The 21,005-nt window shown below is 43.6% G+C and overlaps 1 protein-coding gene across 4 annotated transcripts in view; it reads right to left on the bottom strand.

Annotated features, from left to right (window-relative positions):
• LOC149224888 (uncharacterized) overlaps positions 1-20,726 on the bottom strand; it is a 346,270-nt gene extending 325,544 nt beyond the window's left edge. For 2 of the 4 annotated variants that reach the window (XM_089386317.1, XM_089386319.1), the window contains exon 1: positions 20,311-20,688. In XM_089386317.1, the coding sequence (XP_089242443.1) occupies positions 20,311-20,469 (159 nt within the window). In that variant the 5' untranslated portion in view covers positions 20,470-20,688. Of the gene's footprint in view, positions 1-20,310 lie in introns of all 4 variants that reach the window. The other 2 variants (XM_089386320.1, XM_089386318.1) reach the window with 2 other exon arrangements.
• Positions 20,727-21,005: the final 279 nt, after the last annotated feature.

Here is a 21,005-nt window from a genome sequence, read left to right as displayed (position 1 = left end):
TAGTCTCCGAGGAGTGGGAGACATTCATCCAGAGCACTCTGGGCAGGGTGAATCTTCCAGATTGGGAAGATTTGTGGACGGCTCTTCGCCAAGAAGAGATCAGACAATTATCCAAGACAATAAGTAGCAGCAAAGGAGTCTGGATCAAGAAAGAAGAGGAAGAGGATGTAGCTCTGGCATCTGCGGGGAAGCAAGAGAAGAGGAAGAAAAAGGACCTCTCCAAGATCAAGTGCTTCAACTGTGGGGAACTGGGCATTATGCGAACCAGTGTCCGAGGAAGAAATATAAGGGAGAGGCATCTAACTCCAAGGCAGCACCAGCGAAGGCGGAAAAGGAGGTAGAGGAGGATGACGATTGTGCCATGAGTGCTCATGTACCTCTAGAGAAGAGGTGGGGAGACATCGAGCTGTAGTCAGGACTACAGGCGATGAGGGGGCAGAATCCTTGAGGTACCCAAACTCTTGAATCATACCTGGCTACGAGAGGCCCGAAGGCAGAGAGTGCTACAGTGCAGTAGTCCCAGGCAGCACAGAGAGGGCTGCAGCAGTGCGAGAGGCATAAAGGAGGTTGCAGCAGTGCAGGATGGCACAAAGAGGTTTGCAGCAATGTGAGAGGCAGGGAGTTGTTGCAGCAACGCAGAGGCAGCAGAGGGAGCACATGATAGCAGCAGAGAGAGCTTCAACATCGGGAGTGTTTCTAGCCTAACAGGGATGTCAGTAGTTGGGTGGATCAGTTACTTACTTCTCAATAACTGAGTTGCAGTGCAGTAGCAGTAAGCAGTATCACAATGCAGCATGATGAGAAGGGGTTGCAGTATAGATGCAATGTTGGGAGAAAGGACTAGCAGTAGCACGGATGCAGAGGGAGATGCCATACGAATGCAGCAGTGTCAGTGGCAGGGCCATGGGCAACAATACAGGATGCAGCAATGCAGAGGATGTTGGGCGGGGAGGCCTAGCATCAACATAGGTACCGATGCCGTATAATCAGAGTGATGCTCAGTGTAGAGTATTACTAGAGCACAGTCCTCGCTAAGAGGGAGTGTTGATTTGGAGTAACATCGGATGTGCTCTAACCATGAAAATTGGTGGAGAGGCTAAAGCACATGATATCTCCAAGACCCGGAAATGGTTTGGGCAGATTCTACCCAGTTTAGGAGATATTAACATAATTAATATTTTGAAAGGAGTTCTTAAGTCTAAACTTAGGAAAAATAAAATATTAATGGGTATTAATATAAAACTGGGTTAGAAGGTTCTAAATGACATGGATCAAGCCAAACCTAATCTTAGCCGTTGATTAGAGATGTAATATAGGTTCTTGAAGGACCAACAAAAAAAATATAAGAGGAGGCTTGAGGGTCAGTTGGAGAACACACAAGAGTGATCAGTCATTCAATTTTCTAGAGCGGCATTTGCTAAGAGAAATCGAATCAATGATCAGTTTGCAGTGAGGGGCAGTGAGTACGAGATGGAGAGGTAGAGATAGTGTTGGAAGACCAGCACAGAGGCAGAGAGGCAAACGCAAAAGCCAAAGGGAGCCACGTAGAGGCTAGCAGAGATAGCGCAGAGGCCAGGAGGGCTTGCATCATCCATGCAGAGACTGTCGAAGTGACACAGAGAGCCAAAGAGGCTGCGCAGAGCCTCATAGAGTTGAAGCAAGGGGTTTTCAGGTTGACGCAGAGGCCCGGAGGGCTGACGCAGTGCTTCAGTTGTGTTGGAGAGGGTTTTGTGGGGCAAATTTTCTGAATATCTGCTTCCGAATAGAGAGGTATTACTACCAGATTATTTTCTCTGTCGCGTGAGCCGGTTTGGCACCCAATTGTACTCGGAAAAACTGCATATATAACCCTCAGAATTGCTGCACCGGTTTTTGCAAGTTGGGCTTTTTCGGGGATGAGTTGTCCAAAATTAACGATGTCACTTGCATGTTTGTTATTTCTTTCAGTTGTTGATCTGTAAATGGTTGAGATTGTATTGTGTTTATTTCAGTATTTATATGTTTAAATAACTTGTTCGTAATTAACAAGTATGCAAAATAAACCAGAGAATACAGATAAAATTTCTAACGTGTAATACTTAGAAATTTCAACAATTAGAAGGCTATATATACAAGGCAGTTCAACTTCATTTGAGCATCTCACTCTCTCAAGCATAGTTCGATCTTTGGAAGTTGGATGTTGGATGTTGGGAAGAAGTGTGTGTTGATTTGTGTAGCTTAGGAGGTACTCCAAGCCCTAGCATTCAGGGTTTGGAGGGCAAAGCACCACAAGGGCAACTTGTGGGCTTGGAACCCAGGTGTGGGGTTTTGCACCCATCTATGTTTGGGCCAAAACCTTGATCCGGATTTAAACAAGAACGCAACAAATTACAGATATAACCATAAATACAAAGATGCAGTAGAAATAACACTCCATTTCATTAATATCAAATACTGAAATATGCTTACAGACATAATTGAAATAAGACTAGCTCGAGCGATGGTAGCTTATCTCTGAGAAGAGATGTGGCGGCTACATGCCTTTGAACTATGTTACAATGAGGCTCGAAGGCCTATTTATTGTTGAGAAACAATGGAAACCCTAAACATCCAAAAACCTAACCCTAGGAGATGAAGCGCCAAACTATGGGCCTTGTTTGGGTAAATTGGTACATCAACTTCCTGGGGTCGTAACTTTGGCATACGATCTTTGTTTGACACACACAATACCTCGTTAGAAAGATTTATCCGAGGACTACAACTTTTGAGTGAACAACATCGATTTATGACCCATGTTGCTCCCGGTTTTCCCAAAAAACGTCATTTAGGGCCCCAAAACGGCTCTAGAAGTTCAGGACCCGAAAAAACTACCAAAAATAGTAAATTGTGCTACGAATAAGGAAACTGAGAATGAAAAAAAAAAAAAAACACTGAAAGAAACAATGGTGGGTATCCAAGTGGAATAGGCGGGTCGCCACCAATATCCACCAGGATCATTCCTCCCCCCTTAGGAATCAATGGTCCCCATTGCGTTGAGTTCCTCCATGAAATGAGAAACTTCTGCTGAACTTGGTCCCTAGTGAGCCACTTGCCCTGGTGAAGGAGTTGGCCTGCTTTGACAACTCGATATAGTTGGATCCTTTGCTGTCAGGTGTTCTTGATCTGTTTGTCCATGATCCAATCAGTTGTGGCTTGCTCCATGCAATCTGGATTTAACTCTGTAGGTGTGAGTTGTTCTACAATGTCTGATGTGTCCAACAATGGTGGTAAATATGGTCGAAGGGAGTCCACATTGAACACTCGGTGCAGACCAAGAAATGGGGGAATGCTGAGCTCAAATGCATTGTTGCCCACAGCCTTGGTAATGGTGTAAGGACCATATCGATGTGATCTGAGTTTCCGATAGGCTCCGGTAAGGCGTTCCTTCTGCAAATGCAACCAGACTTTGTCGCCCACCTAAAACTTATGTGGCACCCGATGTTGATCATGTCGTTGTTTGTACTTGGCATTTGATTTTTCCAGAATGTCATGGACCTGCTGGCGGATATGTTGGATGTGCTCAATGAAGTTGTGGCTGGAATCCCTAGCCCACCTGAAAAGGGTTGTGGTTAGTCGAGCTATGGAGAGCCCGGTTATAGCTGTGCTGGACATAGGGAAGGCTCTCATCCCATGTGAGTGGATGCTTTGAGTTGTACATGCACAGAATGAATACGATCATCTTGTTGACGACCTCTATCTGGCCATCAGTTGGGGATGGAAAGTTGTGGACTTAGTGAGCTTGGTGTCTAGCATCGACCAGAGACTGGACCAAAATGTTCTGAGGAACCTGCTATCCCAATCTGAGATGATAGACTATGGGATCCCAAAGTGTACCCACACTCATTCAAAGAATAGTTTAGCAGTGGCTTTTGTTGTGATATTCTTTTTGCAGGCTGCCATAATGGCCATCTTCGAGAATTTGTCGACAACCAAAAAAACACAGTCGTTGCCATGCTTAGTAGAAGGAAGGCCTGACATGTCATCCATGGAGATGGATTCCCAAGGTCGACTAGGGGTAGGCATCGGAGTATAAAGGCCTTGCTTCTTGATGGTCGGTTTGGCAATGGTGTAGGCAGTGCAAGATCTGATGTACTTCCCGACATCCTGTCGAATATTCGACCAATAGAAATACTTCTGTAGTACTGCCACTGTTTTCTCGACCCCGAAATGCTTAGCGGCCCAACTGTAGTGCACTTCCCAAATCTTCTTGGCTCACTTGCTTGAAGGAACACAAAGGTGTCCCAAGTGGCATAGCAAGGCATCCTGGAGGTGAAAATCTGGAACTTGTTGACCCTCCAAGAGTATCTGGTATGTGTGACCAAATTCTGGGTCGCTTTTGTAGAGAAGTGGCCAATCAGAAGTCTTGTGTCCACAAGAGTTGAGCACGGTGGTTAATCCCATGATCGGTGGTCGGCTAAGGCAGTCTGCAACATTATTGATGCTACCCTTCTTATACTTGATATTCAAATGGAACTGCTGCAGGCATCTCGACCACTTTTGATGGCGATCATTCTGCAACTTCCCTTGCATCTGTATGAACTGCAGGGGTCGGTGGTCTGTGTGGATGACCGTTTTCTTCCCCAAAATGTAATGCTTCCATTGTCGGCAGGCCTGCACAATGGAATACATCTCTTTGACATAAGTGGGATACTTCTGGACTGTGTCTGAAAGTGTCTCACTGTGATATGCCACTGGATGCCCCTATTAAGTAAGGACTGCCCCAATAGCATAGTCAAAGGCATCTGCCTCGATCTCAAATGGCTGTTGCAAGTCTGGTAAAGTGAGCATTGGTGCAGAGCAGAGAAGATGTTTCAACTTTGTGAATGCCTTGTGTTGAGATTCAAACCAAAAGAATTTTTCTTTCGCTCCTCCCTTGGTGACTTGACTCAAGGGCCAAGTGATATGAGAGAATCCCAACACGAACATGCAATAGAAATTGGCAAGACCCAAAAAGCTACGGAGCTCTGTCAGAGTGGTTGGGGCTGGCCAATCCCGAATGACTTGGATCTTGGCTGGATCCACATGCACCCCTCGTTCATCAATAATATATCCCAGATACTAAACCTGGGTCATGCCAAAAGTGCATTTCTCCAAATTGGCACATAGCTTGTGTTGCCGCAGTGTTTGGAGAACCTATCAAATGTGGTGGAGGTGCTCTTCCCAACTCTGGTTGAAGATCAAGATGTCATCCAAGTATACCACTACAAATGAGTTGGTGAATGGCTGCAAGATGTCATCCATCAGCCTCATGAAGGTTGCAGGAGCATTCGTCAACCCAAAAGGCATAACCAACCATTCGAAAAGGCCCTCCTTGGCTTTGAAGGCAGTCTTCCACACATCAGAGGGTTCGATTGGTACCTGGTGATAGCCGGACTTCAAGTCGATCTTGTTGAAATATTTTGCCCCCTTCAGTTGGTCCAGAAGGTCATCAATCCGTGGGATCGAGTACCTATTCCGAACAGTGATCTTGTTCAGCGCCCGATAGTCAATATAGAGTCTCCAAGTCCCATCCTTCTTCTGTACCAACACGATCGAGCTCCCACAGGGCGATGAACTTGGACGGATGTGACCTTTCTGCAGCAACTCCTGAATCTGCCTCTTGATTTTGTCATTCTCCAAAATGGAGTGTCGATAGATCGGTCCAATGGGCAGCAGCACACCTGGGGTCAAATCGATGGAGTGCTTGACTTGACAGTGCAGAGGCGGTGAAAATGTCCTCGTACTCATCCACAACCTTGTCCATCTGTTGTTGTCATGTGGAGGGGTCCTGTCTAGAGGTCATGGCCACTGTCTTCTTCTTTCCCTGAGGGCATATCATCAGGAAAACAAATTTCCTGGTTTTGGAAATGAGCTTACTGCATTGTTTTATAGTAACCAAAGAGATGGCGATAGGCGGTGCTACCTCTGGCATCCTATACAACTTATTTCCCAAAGTAACAATAACAGCACAAGGCCTTGACTCATACACAGCATGTCGCTTCCATAAGTATGGTTGGCCTAATAATACATCACAAACATCAAGGGGAGCAACGTCACATAATACCTCATCCGTGAAGGGCTTAATGTTGTATGGAAGGCGACATTGCTGGCTCACGCAAAGATCACGTCCTTGGTGAAGCCACCCGATGGTGTATGGTTGTGGATGTGCTGTGGTCGGTAAGCCCATCCGCTTCACGACCTCTGCCAAAATGATGTTCTTTTGGCTCCCGCTGTCGACAATGAACTGTAGCGGGGAACCCTTTACCCACATCTGGGAGTGGAAGAGGCGCTCCTCCTCCTCTGGATCTTCGGGTTCCTCCTTCTGGATCTTCGTGGTGGCAATGATCATGTTGGGCTCCGCATCGATAATCTGCTTCCCTTTGTCATTCCCCTTGTCGAGTTATAACTCAAAGTCAGAACATGCATCTGACTCCGAAGCCTTTAGCTCGGCCACCAATGACTGCTTGGCTTGACACTCACTTGTGTTGTGAGTGGAGCTCTTATGGAACTCACACCACTTTCCCATGTCCTTCTTTGGCTTCGCGGCGTTGTTCTTTGCTTGTGGCTTTGACGAGTTGTCCTGGGTCGCCCTGCCTTGGCTTTGTCCTTTGTTCTGCGGTTTGGGGGCACCTTTCCCTTGCTTTGGATTCGCAGATCCAAAGTCTCGCTTCTTTTGTTTAAACTTTTGCTCGATCTTGACGACATATTGGTATGTCGTGCCAAGCGAGGAGATGTCCAGGAATTCCATCTCGTCCTAGATGTACCTGTGCAGGCAGCCGCGGTACTTGAGAACCAAATGCTTCTCAGAATCCTTGATACCCAACTTCGTGTGAAGGGTATGAAAAACATTGGTAAACTCCGGCACATCTTGGTCCCTTCCCTATTGTAGCGTTGTCCACTTTATCTATTTATCCTCATAGCTCTCGACAAGGTAGTACTGCTCCTTCATGGCATCCCAGAACGAGTCCCAAATGGGTGCGGCTGAAAACAGTGAGTTCGTACTTTCATCCTTCTACTCACAGTAGGTTTCCCACCAGTCCTTGACGTGGGGGGTTGCTTTGAGAAGTGGAAAAGTGACCTTTTCTCGACCAGAAAAATCATGAACGGAAAAATATCCTTCTAGCAGATTTAACCATTTATCTACAGCGTCTGCATGTATCTGACCCTCAAATATGGGAATGTCAAAGTTAACTTGTACCTTAAAGGGTGTGGCGCTTCCAAAGTAGCTGCCAGAAGTAGATGTGTCACCCTTGGGTAGCCGCTGAAAGATCTGGGCAAAGTTGTCCATCATCGCGTTCCTTTGTCGCTCGAGGGCTTCTTCGAGCAAGATTTTGATAGGATCTCCTGCCCCCTCTCTTTCTTTTCATCTGCCATGGGTGGCCGTCAGGATTTGCGAGGCTGGTCTTGCAAAGGTTCGACCAGTTCAAGCCCTAACTCCTTATATCCCGACCTCGTTGGGGCATGCAAAGAAAAACAGAGAGAGTGCAAACCGCTCTGATACCACTGATCCGGACTTAAACAGGAACGCAACAAATTATAGATATAACCATAAATACAAAGATGCAGTAGAAATAACACTTCATTTCATTAATATCAAACACTGAAATATGCTTACAAATAGAATGGAAATAAGACTAGCTCGGGCGATGGTAGCTTATCTCTGAGAAGAGATGTGGCGGCTACATGCCTCTGAACTGTGTTACAATGAGGCTCGAAGGCCTATTTATTGTTGAGAAACAATGGAAAACCCTAAACATCCAAAAACCTAACCCTAGGAGATGAAGCGCCAAACTATGGGCCCCGTTTGGGTAAATTGGTACATCAACTTCCCGGGGTCGTAACTTTGGCATACAATCTTCGTTTGACGCACACAATACCTTTGTTAGAAAGATCTATATGAGGGCTACAACTTTTGAGTGAGCAACATCAATCTATAACCCATGTTGCTCCCAGTTTTCCCAAAAAACGTCGTTTAGGGCCTCAAAACAACGCCGGAAGTTTAGGACCCGAAAAACTACCAAAAATAGTAAATTGTGCTACAAATAAGGAAACTAAAAAACTGAAAGAAACAATGGTGGGGGTCCAAGTGGAATAGGCAGGTGGCCACCAATATCCACTGGATCAAACCTTGATGGATTTGCGACATGTGATGGATGAGGATGATAGTGCTCAGCGAGACAATTCCAACGCAACGAAAATCATCTGATTCCGAGTTGTCGTTAGAGAGAAATGAATTTTTGAAGTTGACTAGTAATTATTGGTTTTTGAAGTCATGTAGGCTTGATGTAAAATTCGTCCAATAGATGGGTCTCTTCATGAATTCATGGAGCCCTCATTTTGATTATAAATATGAGGTGTATTGAAGTTATTTGAGTATCCAAGTGTGCAATTCATCCTCCATCGAGCTCTGAAATTTGGAGACCTAGCCGCTGCCAGAAGAAGACTTGGAACAGCGTGAGGAGTCTGCCCTTGACAGCGTGGCAATTGTAGGTGACAGCAAATTGTTGTGGGCTAAGACAGGTATGTTTGGGTTGGTTTAAAGTGTGGTCTAGTGCAAGAGATTGCTGGCTAGAAGGCCGAGGAGCCAAGGTACAAAACAGAGTTGTGTTTAGAGATGTTTGGGGTGCTTTGAGGGAGGTCGTAAGCCTACAGCAACTATTGTGCTAGGCTGAAGGCCATAGCCAGCACTTGGGCTATCTCTAAGGGTTGCGTTGAAGTGTTAAGCCCAAATTTTGGGTGGCGTGTTAGTGGAGGGCTCTCTACAAGGAAGACTGCAGTCCTTAAAGGGCTAAATTGTTGATTGCATTGAGGATTGAGAGTTGCATTTTGTGCCCTAACGAGAGTTGCAGGAGCAACAAGCACGCAAGGAGGACAGCGACATTTTGTGGAGGTGTGTTGGGTCAAAGTATTGAATAGATTTGGATCAATTTACCTTGCAGCCGGTGGGAGCCAAATTGAAGACGAGATTGGGTGATTGTGTGTCTTCATCGGAGCAGATCTTGCAGTGACATGATTGGGTACCATTGATCTGATTGGAGGGCAATGTGTTGGCTACCCAAAGTAGCCCTAGAGCAACAAACAAGAAGGACGTTGTTGGTGTGTGATTGCATGAAGTTTTGAGCCTTATGAGTAGCTCTTTGATGGACAAAAGAGGCTACTAGAAGGCAGATTGAAGCTCAGGAATTGGCCAGCGTAGAGAGCAGTTTGATGAGCCCGTGAACTTGTAGCAGAAGTGACTTGTAGCATCGTTAAGAGGCAGCCCTCTTGGAGTCTCGATGTGTAGTGGCCTTGATGGACTAAGGCACTACTAGTGAGCAGTACGGGAGCAAAGGACCAGCAGGACAAGGTACGACATCGAAGTTGCACAACGAAGTTTGTCATTGTATCTTGTATACCATAGATTGTATTATTCAGATTTGGTTTAATATAACGAAGATTGGGATTGTACATATTGTACAACTTTGTTAAAAACCATGTATATTTGTGCATATGTGATTTACTGCTTTATATTTTCCTTGTGCAAAGTAGTTTATGGTTGAGATTCTTGGTTTGGTCACGTCAGTGATTTTAAGAATCTAACCTAGACCCAAGGTTGTGGAAATTCAACATGGTATCAGAGTGTGTCTGAGCTACTTTGGAAGTAAGTAAATCAGAGTTGTGCACAGCGAAGTACAGTGTGAGAGGGAGTTGGTCACATTGTGAGTGAAGGGTTCACTATAATGTCGAAGTTGCAAGCAGGTCTCCGGTATGAGGACAAGTTGGAGGGGTTGTCCAACTACAGTCCTTGGAAGGAAAGGATCAAATTGATCTTGCAGGTCAACAGACTTTGGGAGCTCGTCAAGAAAGAGATCAAGAAGCCAACCGACCCTAAGGAGCTGGAAATATATGAAGATTTGGATGCAAGGGCGAGATTGATCATCCTAGATGGTGTGAAGGATGCCCTAATACCTCATTTGTCTGGGAAGAACAATGCACATGAGATGTGGATGGCTCTTTAGAATTTGTTCCCGAATAAGAACAAGAAATGGGTACTAGTATTGGAGGATAAGTTGAAGTCCACCAAGATGATAAAGGGTGAAAGCGTGACCTCGTATCTGACGAGATTGTCTCAGGTCAAAGATGAGCTTGCTGCCATCGGTGTGTCTACCTCAGATGGAGATATGGTAAGGATTTCCTTGAAAGGGTTCACCAAGGATTGGAAGCCCTTCATCAAAGGGATCGTTGCCAGGGAGAAGCTGCCAGATTGGGATAGGCTGTGGGATGACTTCATTCAAGAAGAGTTGCGAGACGAGGATCTTCATCCGAAGAAGAAGGCTTCAGATGATGACATGGCACTTGCATCACGAATGAAGGGTAAGCAAAAGAAGGACTTGAGTAAAGTCAAGTGTTTCAACTGTGGCGAGATGGGTCATTATTTGTCGAGATGTCTGATGAAGAAGAAGGGAGATGACGAGAAAAGGAATGGAAAGCAGGTTGTCGATGTTGCCACTTCAGCAAAGATAGATTATCTCTCCAGGAGACTAGAAGAGGAGGAATTTGCTATGATTTCTCAGTTCTCGTAGGGTATTGTCACTTAGGATGGATGGTACATGGACAGTGGTGCAACGAAGCATATGACAGGGTCACAGGCCGTTTTTGAGACTCTCGCTGAATGGGATTCGAAGTTGCACATGGTGTTTGGCAACAAGAGTCAGTTGGAGATCTGAGGATCGGTTGTTGTGCCATTTGGGATGGAGACAAGACGTGTGATGTGGGTCCAGGATGTACTGTTTGTACCAGGACTCAAATATAGCGTGATTTCCGTCTCGATGATCGAGAGGAAGGGGTTTGAGGTCTTGTTCCAGGATGGGAAGGCAAGACTCAGGCCTAAAGGCTCTAAGTCCGATGGGATTGTACTCGAAGTTAGAGAGCATGGTCTCTACAGGTTGACGGGCAAGCCTGTGGATCATGGAAAGAAGCAGGTGGAGCAAGTGCAGGTTCCAGAGAAGCAGGAACTATTACAAGTTCCTGAGAAGAAGGTACACCTTCCTGAGAAGATCCAGGTTCTAGAGATTCAGAGGGAGTCTAGTTCGAGAGGGAGCTTGCAAATTCAGAGTGAGACTTTGCAATCCAAGAAGAGCGCATGGTCAGTGGGGAGCAAGGGTGCTCTTACAACTGCCAAGAAGGAATAATGGAGAGAGTGGAAGACGTTACAGGATAATAAGAAGAAGCAGGGTGCTTCCAGCAGTGACAACGACACTTCCAAGAAGGGCATAATTCAACATACAAGGATTGTTGCGATTGTGAGCGCCAGGAGTTGGGCAAGTGTTGCGAGCAGTGACGATGATGATGAGAGACTTTCTAGTATTGGAAGTACCTCCCTCGCTAATAGGGAGTGTTGATTTGTGTAGCTTGGGAGGTACTCCAAGCCCTAGGGTTCAAGGTTTGGAGGGCAAAGCACCACAAGGGCAGCTTGTGGGCTTGGAACCCAAGTGTGGGGTTTTGCACCCATCGATGTTTGGGCCAAAACCTTGATGGATTTGTGACATGTGATGGATGAGGATGATAGTGCTCGGCGAGACGATTCCAACGCAACGAGAATCATCTGATTTCAAGTTGTCGTTAGAGAGAAATGAATTTTTGAAGTTGACTAGTAATTATTGGTTTTCAAGTCATGTAGGCTTGATGTAAAATTCGTCCAATAGATGGGTCTCTTCATGAATTCGTGGAGCCCTCATTTTGAGTATAAATATGAGGTGTATTAGAGTTATTTGAGTTTCCAAGTGTGTGCAATACATCCTCCATCGAGCTTTGAAATTTGGAGGCCTAGCTATAGCTAGAAGAAGACCTGGAACAGGAGTCTACCCTAGACAGCATGGGAGTTGTTGTAGGTGGCAGTGGATTGTTGTGGGCTAAGAAAGGTCTGTTTGGGCTAGTTTCAAGTGCAATCTAGTGCAGGAGATCGCTGGTTAGAAGGACAGGGAGCCAAGGTACAAAACAAAGTTGTGTCAAGGGTTGTTTGGGGTGATTTGAGGGAGGTCGTAAGCCTGCAGCAGTTGTTGTGCTAGGTCGTAAGCCTACAGCCGTTGTTGTGTTAGGTTGCAGGCCATAGCCAGCAATTGGGCTATCTCTAAGGGCTGTATTGAAGTGTTAAGCTTAGATTTGGTGCAGAGTGGCAGTGGAGGGCTCTCTCCAAGGAAGACTGCAGTCCTTAAAGGGCTAAATTGCTGACTGCGTGGAGGATTGAGGGCTGTAGTTTGTGCCCTAACTAGAGTTGCAGGACCAGCAAGCAAGCAAGGAGGACAGCAGCGTTTTGTGGAGGTGTGTTGGGTCAAAGTATTGACCAAATTTGGATCAGTTTACCTTGCAGCCTGTGGGAGCCAATTTGAAGACGAGATTGGGTGATCGTGTGTCTTCATCGGAGCAGATCTTGCAATGACGTGATTGGGTACCATTGATCTGATTGGAGGGCAGTGTGTTGGCTACCCAAAGTAGCCCTAGAGCAACAGACAAAAAAGACGTTGTTGGTGCGTGATTGGGTGAAGTTTTCAACCTTATGAGTAGCTCTTTGATGGATGAAAGATGCTACTAGAAAGCGGATTGAAGCTCGGGAATTGGCCAGCCTAGAGAGCAGTTTGATGAGCTTGTGAACTTGAAGCAGAAGTGACTTGCAGCATTGTTAGGAGGCAGCCCTCTTGGAGTCTCGATGTGTAGTGGCCTTGATGGACTAAGGCATTACTAGTGAGCAGTATGGGAGCAAAGGACCAGCAGGACAAGATATGATATCGAAGTTGCGCAACGAGTTTGTCATTGTATCTTGTATTCCATAGACTATTGTATTATTCAGAATTGGTTTAATATAACGGAGATTCAAATTGTACATATTGTACAATTTTGTTAAAAACCGTGTATATAATTTTGTTAAAAACCGTGTATATTTGTGCATATGTGATTCACTGCTTTATATTTCCACTGTGCAAAGTAGTTTATGGTTGAGATTCTTGGTTTGGTAGCATCTTTGATTTTAAGACTCTAACCTAGACCCAAGGTCGAGGAAATTCAACAGTGCAAAGTTGAAGGAAGGGTCCAAAAGAAGTGCGAGTTTGGTCAAGGTGGAAGGGAAGAAGAAAATCGAAATTTTGGTACCTCTCTCTCTCTATCGTGTGGCCTGATTTTGGAGATCGAAGTCTCCTAGTCAAGGTCGAAGTTCTTGCAGATGCCGGATGCTACCAAGTCAAAGTTGTTAAGGTCGAAGTGTTGTTGCTGCTAGGACAAAGGTTGGATCGAAGTAGGAGAGGTTGGCTTGGTGTTCTATTGTTCTACTATTGAAGATCTTTTGTGTAATTGCTTAATGATAAATGTGAATACAAGTGAACTTAAATAAATATCATTAGAAGTAATTATCAATTAAGAAGACTATGAAAAATCAACAAGAGCATGCTAATTTTGTTGACCGAGGGAAACTCTAGTTTTTCTAATAGTTTACCTCCAAATGCTCTTGTAGATGTGCAACTGTCGGCCTCTTCCATCAATGATTAACCCCAATGTTTCTTCTCCCAACGCATACAAAGGAGGATTGAAATTAGAAATGGAAGTAAGTCCATGCTTCTAGTTGTCCTCTTCTAATAATACTTGCTTTTTCATGAGGCATGTGTGTTCAAATTGGCAACTAGGGCCAAACTCCATGTGGGTCATCTTATTTATGGCAGCTGATATTTTTCTTAGATCCTTCTCATTGAGAGTTGTAGGATTGATCTAAAGATCATCCGATTCCGATAAGTATTCATGGAGTTATGAATTTATTTGTGTTATAAGACAATTTGTCAAGGTCGGCCAACAACCAAATAAACCCCACATGTGCTCAACGTTTTAGTATAAAAGGAGATGACTTGAGAGTCATTTCTTACACACACTTCTAGTGATCTCTTCCTCTCCACTTGTCTTGGGTTTTGGTGGGAGGAGAGATCCTAAGAAGACAATGCTGCCCTAATGGAGATGATGCCCTAAAACGCAGTCATGGAGTGAGAAGCCCTAACGCAGTCAAGTGAGAAGCCCTAACGCTATCAAGGAGGAAGCCCTAACGCTGGTATCTACGCAGTCTAGAAGGTAGTTGAGTTTGTGGAGATATTCTCACTGTTTTGGGTGCGGAATTTAGAGAAGAAGAGCCGCAGCTCTTAGCCACATTGCAGGAGGCAAGAAGAGGGCAGTTTTGTGACACGTTGGAGCAGCCTCACCTTGCAAATCAGGCCGCAAACTATAGGTAAGTTTAATGACTGTTTTGTGCATGGTTTTGGGGTGTATATTTCTGTTTATAGGGCCGCAGTGAGGGACTGCTACAGCAGCAATTGGGAGGTGAAGTTTAGATGGCTGAGAGGCCTAGAAAGGCCCTCCTAACCAGGCCGCAGTCATCTCAAAGGGACAGCGTGGGGAAGCATAAGGAGCAGCGTGGAGGGTTATGGTAGGAATAACTGTTGTAGGTGACAGCGGATCTGTGAAGGGCTGATATGCATCCTAAGGAAGCATCGTAGCTATGGAAGAAGCTTGCCAAGGTGGGCCGTAGTCATCAAGGGACTTGTTTGATGATTGTTAAGTGGAGTTAGGGCTGCCTAGTGCCCTAACCAGATCAGTCATGAACAGCAGGTTGGGACAACACAATGCATGGGACAGCAAGGCGACTAGCACACTAGTGCAGCAAAGTAAATGGGACAGCAAGGTACATAGTGCTGCTAAGATGCATGGGACAGCAAGGTACATAGTGCTGCTAAGATGCATGGGACAGCAAGGTACATAGTGCTGCTAAGACACATGGGACAGCAACAAGGTATGCTAAGACGTATGGGACAGCAGCAAGGTATGGCAAGGCAAAGTGGGACAGCAATTGTGACATGGCAGCAAAGGCACATGGGACAGCAGCAAGCATGGACAGCATGGCAGGCAAGGTGCAGCAGTATGATGTGTACAACATGATCATGAGGTCCAGCATTATGATGATGGGTGCAGCACAGTGAGGTGCAGCATGATGACGAGATGCAGCACAATGATAGGTGAAGGAGTCACCTTGGAGAATCAGTTGAAGCAGCATGTCTTCAAATGATCTCATGTATCATCTTCTTAAAGATGATCTATGCTCTTATCTAGATAAGTCAAAGTGTTGACTTCTCTTGTATATGTACTATCTCTCTCTCTCTCTCTGTTGAACTATTGAAGAACATATAAGAAGAATTGATCAAGGGTTTCCCCACATTGGGGTTTGTCCCTGGCTAGCACCACATCTTGTGTCCTCTTGTCTTGGCTTGTCTTTTGCGATTTATGTTTATGTTCTATCTGCAATTTGTTTTAATGCTGATGTGATTGCTAATCTGGAAAAGATATTGAGCTAACTGTGAAAATTGAAATAAATTGCTCTAAGCATAGAACATACCTAAAATTAACAATGTGCAAGTCTCATCACTTGTCAACCCCCAATACATCACCCATTGTGGCTATCTGTAGACAATCCTATTTTAGGCTTTTATTGTAGATGTTATCACATTTGGCATCCATATCACCTTCTATGAGGTTGATTCCTTTGTTGGCCCATTCTATTCACTAGTTGATCTACATATATTCAAACATGCATTAAGAGTAGCATCAAGAGAAATATCGTATTATTCATATTTTCCTGAGCTCCCAAGAAACACCAGTGTTTCAATACCTTATCTAGGTGGATGCCTTTGCAAAGCATAGTCAAATTAGTTATGAATATTGAGGAATCTCCTTCAATTATGAGGATTTTCATGTTGTATTTAAGGGTAATAGCTAGACCAAGCTCCAAGACAAGAAGCTCACCAGAGTTATTGGTGTTTGTGGCTCAATAATGATAGAAGAGGAGGAGCATAATGCTACCTTTGGCATTTTTGAAAGCCCCGTCAACACCAGTTGAGCCTAAATTACCTTTATAAGCCCCATCAAAGTTCATCTTGATTACACCTTCTGGGGAATATATAAGTTGTGAGTGAGGTGGAATTGGAGTTCTTCTAGCTAGGTTTTATGAGAAGGTTGGTGATCTCAATTCCCCAAGAATCTAAGATTATTTTGACTTGGTCGTTGAGCATTAGGTCATCCTCTGCCCAAGCCTTAGCATAGATGGAATCCCTAACATCTCCCTATGCTATGTTCCATCTTGCATGAGCACTCAATGTTTTCCCTTTAAAAACTATGTTGTTTATTTTTTACCATAGTTTCCAATGTAGGAAGCCCGAGAAATATCCTAGGTGCAGCGAGTGACCTTGCTCTTAAAAGGGTTACTGCCTCAATTTGTCACGGTGTGGGGAATGCTCATGTTGTTTCTATCAAATGGCTGGAAAATTGAGGCTCCAATCACCCATATAGAGTTCAAGAAGTTGCACCAACTTAGAAGGTATTCCATTGTTTCCTAATGTTGTGCACAAAGAGGGCATCTGGAGCGACCAATGGTTCCTCTTTCATGTAGCCTATCCCAAGATAATATCTTTCTCTTCACCACCAACCATAGAACAGAGGATACATTGGACCATAGGGAGTTGTTCCATATTTGTTTCCATAGCCACTTGTCAATCTACCTTTCCTAAGGATTGGCGGGAAGCATCTATGCTTCTTTCACCACGTCATCTTGACATATCTAGGCTATCTTTGGTTCTTACTAATCTTGACTATATGGTGGTCCATAGAGCATCCTTATCATTCATCTACATTCTTTCCAGCCATAAGTTGGCATTTTCCAGCATATGTGGGAGGGTTAGGTGTTTAAGTTACAAGTCATCGAGAAGTACTTGACTGTTGTCCAGCCAGCTGCATCAAATCTCAATTTGAGGGGGGTTTGGAAGGGCTCTATACATATGGAGGGAAGTCATTTCCAAGCATCATTCCAAAATTATATTGTTTTGCCATCTCTGATTTCCTATAAACTAAACTTACTTATTGTTGAGAAATGTATCTTAGACAGGAACTTCTTGCACAGGTTTCAGTGTGAACATGCAGGAAGTGGTTTGAGACATTTCAAAAGTGACCACTTACAAAACGTGGGTAATTAATTATTTTGTAATTCACTTAGGAGAAAGTGAAATATCTTATGTTTTGCAGTTGACTTAACCTAAGGAGCCTGATAAAGTGTATTTAAAAAATCGATGACTTCGAATCAATCCATGACATACATCTCAGGATGAGATTAGGGTTTTGGTCATTAGGGTTTCAGCAAAGCATAGATAAGACCAGATAGAAGAGGTAAATCACAGTCGAGCAGATCTAACGAGCAAGGAGTCTAATAAAGTGTATTTAATACATTTTCAATTTAATCCAGACTATATATCTCAATGAGAATAGGGTTTTGGAAATTAGGGTTTCAAGAAAGCATAAATAAAACAAGAAAGGAGAGGTAAATCACAGTTGAGCAGACCTAGCAAACAAGAGAGGAGCCAAAGTTCAGGAAGAAGAAGAAGAGGCGGCCTTACAGTGTTGTATAGTACGCTGTATAGGACATATTTGTGCTTCTGTTCTTCCTCTTTTTCTCTGCAGGTCATACACCTCTCTAGCAGGCTGTACAGATCTTTTGTGGGTGATTTTGTGGACCATACAGCTGCTGGTTTAGCAGGCTGCTGAGGTCACATTGTAGGCTTTAATTTAAGGAATAAGAAACTGATTTGAAGGAGAATCATCTACGTATGAGTGTATTACATTTACGCTCCTACTATTTACTTTTCCAGCTATGGTGTGATCAATGCCATGTTCATAAATTAATTGTCTGCAGTTAAATAAATTCAGTTTGATTTGTTTGATTTGAGATCATAAGGACATCAGTCATCTGGGGATGGATATCTTTACATTTATCAGGCTTATGTGCTTCTTTGTGTTATTCCATATGAAAGAGGCAGCTGAAAGATGGCTCTGTTGAATTTACCAGCTATAGCTACATTTATTCAAGAAAGGTCCTTTATTCCCAAACATTCCTATGATTTACACATAAATATATCCTCCATTTCACAAGTGACCATCTCTTTTCTCTTGTGGATCCTCCCCAGAAAAATTCTCACTTAAGTTTTTGGATCTCATCTCATACATTGGTTGGCACTACCTACCTTGAGAATATACAAATGGGGATGGATTGAAGAACTGATTAATTTGATCAATCAAGTTCTTCCCGCCAAAAAGAGGTAACGGAAACTCCAAGTTTGCAATCTTGCCTTTAGCTTATCAAAGATGGTTTCCCATGAAAGGTTTCTCCCGAAATTATCCTTAAGTGTCATGCCAAGATATATGGAGGGGAGGGAACCAATGGTGAAGACCCGTTGTCTGCAATGTGCACATTGAATTGCCTGCTATATTGCAATCTTAGTTCTAAGGAAGAATATTTTCAATTTGGCTTCATTGAGTTGACCACTAGAGGCGAGGACAAACGTGTCAAGGGGTTTGCTTAAAAGCCTTTGTTTCTTGATGGATGTTACACCCATCAGCAATATATCATATACTGATTGTGGATGTGCAGTGGCTTCTACTGACAGAGGGAAGCAACAGCTTTTGATTTTCCTGTCATCCTTAGCTTTGGAGAGACTCCTGCTTCAGCATTGAGCCATGAGAATAAAGAGGATGGACGATAGAGGATCATCTTGTGTTATACTACAGCAAGGAAATAAGGGATGAGAAGGAGATCCAATGATGAGTATGAGAAGAAAGCAGATTTGATCATGGTCATAACCCAACCTTTCCACCTGTGACAAAATCCAAAGGCGACCAATGAGTCTATCAAATGCCTTGGACACGTCCAACTTGATTATCATGCTCTGGGGGTGGCATGTCATCATAGTGTGAATCGCTTCATGTTGTGCAATCACTCAGTCTAGACTCTAAGGTCTATCTCCCTCCAACATAACTTCCGTCTAAGGTCTATCATTTAGTGGAAGGCTCGGTGAGCAGAACTTCGACGAAGGAATTCAGTTCTCCTTCCAGATCCTTTTCATCACAGTTCTTGTCTATTCGTAGAGATAAGGCTCATGATTCTATCGTTGTTTTCATGGCCAATGGTAGATTTGTGAAAGAACCTCATATACATATTGTTACATTATTCAGATAAAGATAATTTTATAAAATGTCCAATAAATGACCAGAAGTAGGTCAATGGGACTAGAAAGTACAATCAATGGTACCAATCTGTAGGAGCGCCCTAAGCTACTTAAAAAGCCTAAAGCGAGTTAAAGTATGAAAAACATGATTTGAATATTCCATTGAAGAAAGAGATACACGAAAGGGTGCAAGTGATCACTGGATGTCTGTAAGACGTGTTGAGGAGGTGGAGGGTGAGGAGGAAGTTCTGCCCCAGAATGAATAACCGAGAAGGATGCAATGCACCGTCTAATGATGTCGTCTGAAGAGAGTCCAGGGATGAGAAGGCCTCAATGGATGATCCTGGGAGACATTTGGGAACCACAAGCAGAATTGCTCCTAGCAGTTAAAGCCGAAGAAAAGAATCTCGTGGTATGGCTCTCGCTCAGATATATGCAGAGAAAAAGTATCCCTAGCCTCTGCGGGAAAGACTCAACCAGAATTAGAGCAAGACATTGTACGTCATCCCACTGCCCTGGTGCCTTTTGTGCCGTTCACTGATAGTATTTACCAGAAGAATGATAATAATAATATCAGCATATAGATCCTGCCTAGGTTCCATATAAAGGATTGCACGATATCAACATAAAAAGCTTAGTTGCGATAGAAAAATAGGAGAGTGAAAACTCTCTTAACTTGGGGAGATCTATCCCCGAAGCTTGAAGATTTGTTATCTTCAAGCAAACCGTAAAGCTCATGACGCGGACTTCTAAAATGATTGCACAAAGGTGTGAAATTATTCAAAAGCACTCAATTTTTTATAAGAATTTGTATTCAAATTTGATACATGAAATTATTCAAAAGAACTCACATTTTGATAAAAATTAGTATTCCAATTTGATGCAAATTTGTCTAACTAAAGTTTTAATTGTTGTCTGTAAATAAAGCTTCAACAATTATTCGGTCTATGTTTACAGTTTACAAGGGTTTTGCCAAATCTTTTGCTATTTAAATATGTTGACCGCTCCCCGACCCACAACACCTGATTTTCGAAAGCTTCCGTGACCTGTGATATCGCCATGCTTATAACCCGCCTTTATGCCGAACAAACCAAAATAAATTGAAGAATGCAAACCAAAATAAACCAGGAAATTGTCACTAAAATTCAGATATATATAACTTGCTTGTAACCAAAAAGAATTCTATAAAACAGAAGCCATGGATTCTTCTTGGTATCGAATTAAAGATTTGGTGGAAGGAGAAAAAACAGAGGTAAGTTACCGCATAAGTTGTGGCAGCAGCTCCAATTACACCGATGATTAGTATTCCCCAGAGTCTCATACGGTTCTCCCTCTCTTCGTTGACAGTGTGGTTCCCCCGAGACCATTCATGGCGGCCTCTGTCCCATTCCTTGTCCCTACTATCATCCCCTGAGACCATAATCGGGGTTCCGTGACACAATTATCTCAGATTTTACTTGTTTTCCTTATTGATATCTGCACTATGCGTTCGCAGGATTTCGTCTGCAGTAATATGAATGTAATGACAAATAATTTCTTTGTCCATCCCAGCCTCTGCTCCCGGTATTATTTGATCTCTACTTCAGCCGTCCAAAAACATTGCAAAACTTTTCTAATGTTATTTCACATTTTTGGAAAACGTAAAAATAGAAAGATTTGTATTAAGTTGTACAACAGAAAGAAAGAAATTATTTTAACGTCTACGAGGCTAAAGATAGCGTAGGGGACAGATTGCTTCCTCATCTGTTTGATGTATTCGGCCTTTTTTTATGAAGCTTCACAATAAATGCTCCCATCTTCTTGACAAACCCCTCGTAAATAGATTATCCCAAGAGGTCGCTGCCAGCGTATCTACATAACTTTCCCTGTTGTCTTTGAAGGCCTCACATTCTAAAATGAAATGTTTTTCTGTTTCCACTTTTCCGTCTGCAGATGACAGGTTGTAGGGATAACCTG

Source organism: Pinus tabuliformis, chromosome Q, assembly GCF_031772625.1.
Source record: "Pinus tabuliformis cultivar Carrire ecotype Pingquan chromosome Q, CPIR1, whole genome shotgun sequence".
NCBI lineage: Eukaryota > Viridiplantae > Streptophyta > Pinopsida > Pinales > Pinaceae > Pinus > Pinus tabuliformis.
The sequence above is the reverse complement of the archived record's forward strand: the minus strand, read 5'-3'. Positions and strand labels throughout refer to the sequence as shown.